Raw genomic sequence first — 4,930 nt, 5'->3', positions numbered from 1 at the left:
TCTTCACCTCCGGACCATTCCGGAACCTCTCGTGACGTCCGGGATCTCATCCGGGACTCCGAACAACTTTCGGGTTTCCGCATACACATATCTCTACAACCCTAGCATCACCGAACCTTAAGTGTGTAGACCCTACGGGTTCGGGAGACATGCAGACATGACCGAGACGCCTCTCCGGTCAATAACCAACAGCGGGATCTGGATACCCATGTTGGCTCCCACATGTTCCACGATGATCTCATCGGATGAACCACGGTGTCGAGGATTCAATCAATCCCGTATGCAATTCCTTTTGTCAATCGGTATGTTACTTGCCCGAGATTCGATCGTCGGTATCCCAATACCTTGTTCAATCTCGTTACCGGCAAGTCTCTTTACTCGTACCGCAATGCATGATCCCGTGACTAACGCCTTAGTCACATTGAGCTCATTATGATGATGCATTACCGAGTGGGCCCAGAGATACCTCTCCGTCACACGGAGTGACAAATCCCAATCTCGATCCGTGCCAACCCAACAGACACTTTCGGAGATACCCGTAGTGCACCTTTATAGTCACCCAGTTACGTTGTGACGTTTGGCACACCCAAAGCACTCCTACGGTATCCGGGAGTTGCACGATCTCATGGTCTAAGGAAAAGATACTTGACATTGGAAATGCTCTAGCAAACGAAACTACACGATCTTTTATGCTATGCTTAGGATTGGGTCCTATCCATCACATCATTCTCCTAATGATGTGATCCCGTTATCAACGACATCCAAATGCCCATAGTCAGGAAACCATGACTATCAGTTGATCAACGAGCTAGTCAACTAGAGGCTTACTAGGGACACGTTGTTGTCTATGTATTCACACATGTATTACGATTTCCGGACAATACAATTATAGCATGAACAATAGACAATTATCATGAACAAAGAAATATAATAATAACCATTTATTATTGCCTCTAGGGCATATTTCCAACACGGCGAACAAGCAAACCAATCGTGCCCCCAGCTCAAGGTGCCTAGCGATAGCGTCGCTAATGATCCAAGGATGGTGCCCTGTTATACCAATCTTGGAGATTACCTACCCGATGATGTACATTATGATTTCTTGGAGGTGGACAAACACAGATACCAGTACGGGAAGCCTCTCGTCAAAGATGGAAGTCCTCCTCTAACAACGATGATGCGAAGATTCCATGATTGGTACATGAAAACCTGCAGAGAGTCTGGGGGGCTGAATACTTTGACGCTGAGAGTTAAAGAGTAGCATGACCTCGTTGGAATTGATCTATTGAATGTTCCATTTGAGGAGTTCTTCGAGTTTTTCAATCAAAAGGCCCTCGATAAATTAACGGTCACTTGCTACTGTCTGTAAGTACTACTTCTGTCATTAAGTCTCTATATATAGGTCAGCTCTTTCATTGCATGTATATATAATTATCCTCACTATATTATGCAGGTTGAAGATCGCCGAATTGAAGAAAAAACAAATTGGTGATATTGGGTTCATTAACACAAATCTCATAGATGCTTATCAGGTTGAAAAACATGCCAGAGACGCCGAGACCAACTTGCTACAATCGTTGGTATTAAATCAAAACAAAGCTATAATACTCTTTCCTTACAACTTCAAGTGAGTGTTACTGTCTTTTGCATATTCGGTTTTCCTTATTACTCGAGGTTATAGTAATGTAATTGATGAGTTATGCATGCGTGCGCAGGTTCCACTATATTCTCCTGGAGATTAAGCTTGAGCAGGGACTAGTAACCGTCTTCGACTCGAGACGAAAAGATCCCCAGGAGTATGCGGACATGACTGAAATGCTCGAGAAGTAAGTTAAATCGATCATTATCGCATCATATCGGCAACTTTGTTCATTTCCTGATATCAAGTAATTGTTTTCTTTGTCTGGCAGGATTTGGAAAAAATTCACCTCAAAAGCTCCGGGACTGCCGAAGAAGCTGCAATTTAAACACCCGAAAGTAAGTACTACTAGCTAGTTCCGCGCATCTCCTAGTGATTCAAGTGCTAGTTTCATCAATACCATTTAGTATGCTTGCTTATCAGTTTGATTGACCTCTATTTCTTGTAAAGTGGTTGTTACAGGAATCCGGGACTAATTACTGTGGATACTACGTTTGCGAGTGCATCCGCCACATGACCTGTGAGCGGGGCTACTCTGACAAACAATATGAAGTGCGTAAGCAATAATATTCATAATTTTATTTTATTACCATCATTTGTGTTGAGTTTCATTCATTCATATATATGTATTGACCCCCTTCTTCAAATTTAGGTGTTTCGGATGCGGGATGAACTCCTAGCACCAGATCGCATGCGAGGAATTCAAGACGAATTGGCGGCATTCTTTCTTGACCACGTGATCGATAAAGACGGAGAATACCATGTGGACCCTAAGTTCGTATATAATTAGGGGATTATATTGTAAGAGATACGAAAACTTGTTGTTCGACCAATCTCTCGGAGAAGGAGAGGTCGATATCACTTCTCTCTGTATGCATACATATGTTCATGACGATCTTCTGTTTCCTTCATTTGCTTAGTAGCTAGCGTGTCGAGTCCTCTCTATACGTATAGTACGTAGCGTCGACCAAGCAAAGGAGATAAGAGAGGACACGTACTTTTCTCTATTAATTAGCTAGCTAACACAATATATGAAACACCTAAATTAACCCCCCAAAACCCCCTATAACCCCCCCCCCCCCCTTTCAAAAAAAAACCCCAGCCCCTGAAATGCTGACGCATGGACGCTTATTGGTCCTGGTTGGTGCTACCAACCGGGACCAAAGGCCCTCCTGCCTGGGCTCGCCGCAGCGGCCACGTGGACGCCCATCTGTCCCGGTTCGTATAAAAACCGGGACTAAAGGTACAGGGCATTAGTAACGACCCTTTAGTCCCGGTTCCACAACCGGGACAAATGGGCCTTATGAACCCGGACAAATGGCTATTTTTCTACTAGTGATGTAATGCTCTCCAAACAAAGATTTTGATCTTACCAGCAATTTGGAGTTTCCATAAAATTTCCCATACTGGATTCAGACCAACCGGTCCCTGTCCATCATGGCGTATGGTTCTGGCTCCATATTGGTGCTCCCATTAGCTTAGTATTGTGGAGGGGAGTCCAAAGTTCAGCAGGCGCCTAACGTCGCCCATGTTTGTTGTTGTTGCTTCCGACACCTCTCAAGCAAGTACCATTGTGGAATACCTTACTCATTCAGGTACAATATCACCTTGATTACGTGTGCACAAATCACACCATTCATTTTCAAAGTAGTGGCAGTTGCATTCATATACCCCATCTTCCATCACAATATGCAGCCAATAGAGTTTGGGGGTTCTCGTAGTAGTTTGGGTATAGCTCAAACACAATGCCCTCTTTGGGGTGGCCTCGGACTTGATTGATGATGAAACCGGCCGACCATTTTGAAACTTGCCAAAGATGTTGCAGGTGTAGAAGCCACCATCCTGGTGCTTAATGTTATCTCTACATTTTCTCAAAATGAAATGTCGTAGCGCAAATGTTTTAGTACATGAGATTTTTGCGTCAAACATATATGTGCTCTCTTTTTTCTAGAATGTTAACGATTTTTATAGGCGGTGTGCATCCTGCTATGCAGAGAGTGTTTATGGTTGGATCGCTCATGCAATGCTAGAGTCAATAAAAACTCTTTTTATTAGAAAAAAGTATGCTTGACAAAACATGTTGCCATAAAGAACAAGTACAACCTAAAAGTTTCAACCAACTGATAAAAAATAGAGCATGGAAGAGATCCACAATAACAATTTCAACAACAAAAATAAATTTTCCTTTGCTCAGAGAGAAAGACTGAGACCGAATGTCTCATCCTATTCATGATGCCATCCATTCATGAGTCTTATTAGCCATGGCAAAACTAAATAAAAGGAGATGAGGCACATGTAGATGGGCATGCCCTACATGTAGAGATCCTCTCCCAACTTACATATTCCTATGACTAGGAAAGAAGCCGAAATTGGTGCCATCGTGGCCACCAGTACTGTGGCCATTGTAGATCTGGGTGCCAAGGTCCCCTTCGGACCTGACTGTCTCAAGCAAACCCTCTTGCTGCTGCGGCGGCATGCGATACATGGTTGGAAGCCCCATGTCCATGTCGTCGGGGATGTATGGTGCCTGCATTTGGTAGACTGGCGGTTGCCCGCTCATTTTTGCGATGCGTTCGCCCAGGCTCTTAAGCATTAACTCCAACTTCCAACCCATGGTTGTGAGCTCCTCGATGTTGCCAGGGAGGCGACCGTTGACCATGGCCTCATGCAGGAGAAACTTGGTCTCACGGTCTTGGAGCTCGCACCTAGTCTTCTGGACCTGGTCTCGGAGCTTTGTGACGCGCTGACTAAGAACACTCTCCTGGTCCATCGTCTTCTTTAGCCGTGCCACCTCCGGCATGCTCTTAAACCTATTCAGGATAGCCACCGCCTCAGCATGGGATGGGAACACCTCCGGCACCATTGCGCCCTCACCATACACCAGCACGCAGGCCTTGGCGTTGCACAAGGTAGCCACCTCACCGGCCTTCTTCATCAGGTTCTTGCTGCGCTTCTTCAAGGTATTGTGCCGCGCCGAGTCATTGCGGATGTACCGGAGGGCCACCTTCTTGCGAGCCATTGTTAACCGAGGAAAAAATCTGCAAAGGAAGGAAAATTGCTAGTTTGGGTGAGTTGAAAGCAAGGGAGGCAGGGTAGATTTATAGTGGAGGTCTGTGACGATGAGGAGGCTAGAACCATGCCAATGGAGGATTTGGCTGAATTGGAGGCAGGCCTTAATTGTGCCCAGCTGTAAATTTGGTGTCTATTTAAAACTTTAAGATTCACTTTCCTAAGATCATAGATTTTGTCAATCAATACAAAATTTCTCTTCGATTGAGCGATAAAAGATAT

General features: G+C 44.7%; 1 protein-coding gene across 1 annotated transcript; it reads right to left on the bottom strand.

Annotated features, from left to right (window-relative positions):
* Positions 1-3,784: 3,784 nt before the first annotated feature.
* On the bottom strand, positions 3,785-4,658 carry LOC109752298 (agamous-like MADS-box protein AGL80). Its single transcript, XM_020311195.2, has one exon. The coding sequence runs from the start codon at positions 4,656-4,658 to the stop codon at positions 3,975-3,977; it is 684 nt and encodes a 227-aa protein (XP_020166784.1). The 3' UTR covers positions 3,785-3,974.
* Positions 4,659-4,930: the final 272 nt, after the last annotated feature.

This window comes from Aegilops tauschii, chromosome 6 (genome assembly GCF_002575655.3).
Source record: "Aegilops tauschii subsp. strangulata cultivar AL8/78 chromosome 6, Aet v6.0, whole genome shotgun sequence".
Classification (NCBI taxonomy): Eukaryota; Viridiplantae; Streptophyta; class Magnoliopsida; order Poales; family Poaceae; genus Aegilops; species Aegilops tauschii.
The sequence above is the reverse complement of the archived record's forward strand: the minus strand, read 5'-3'. Positions and strand labels throughout refer to the sequence as shown.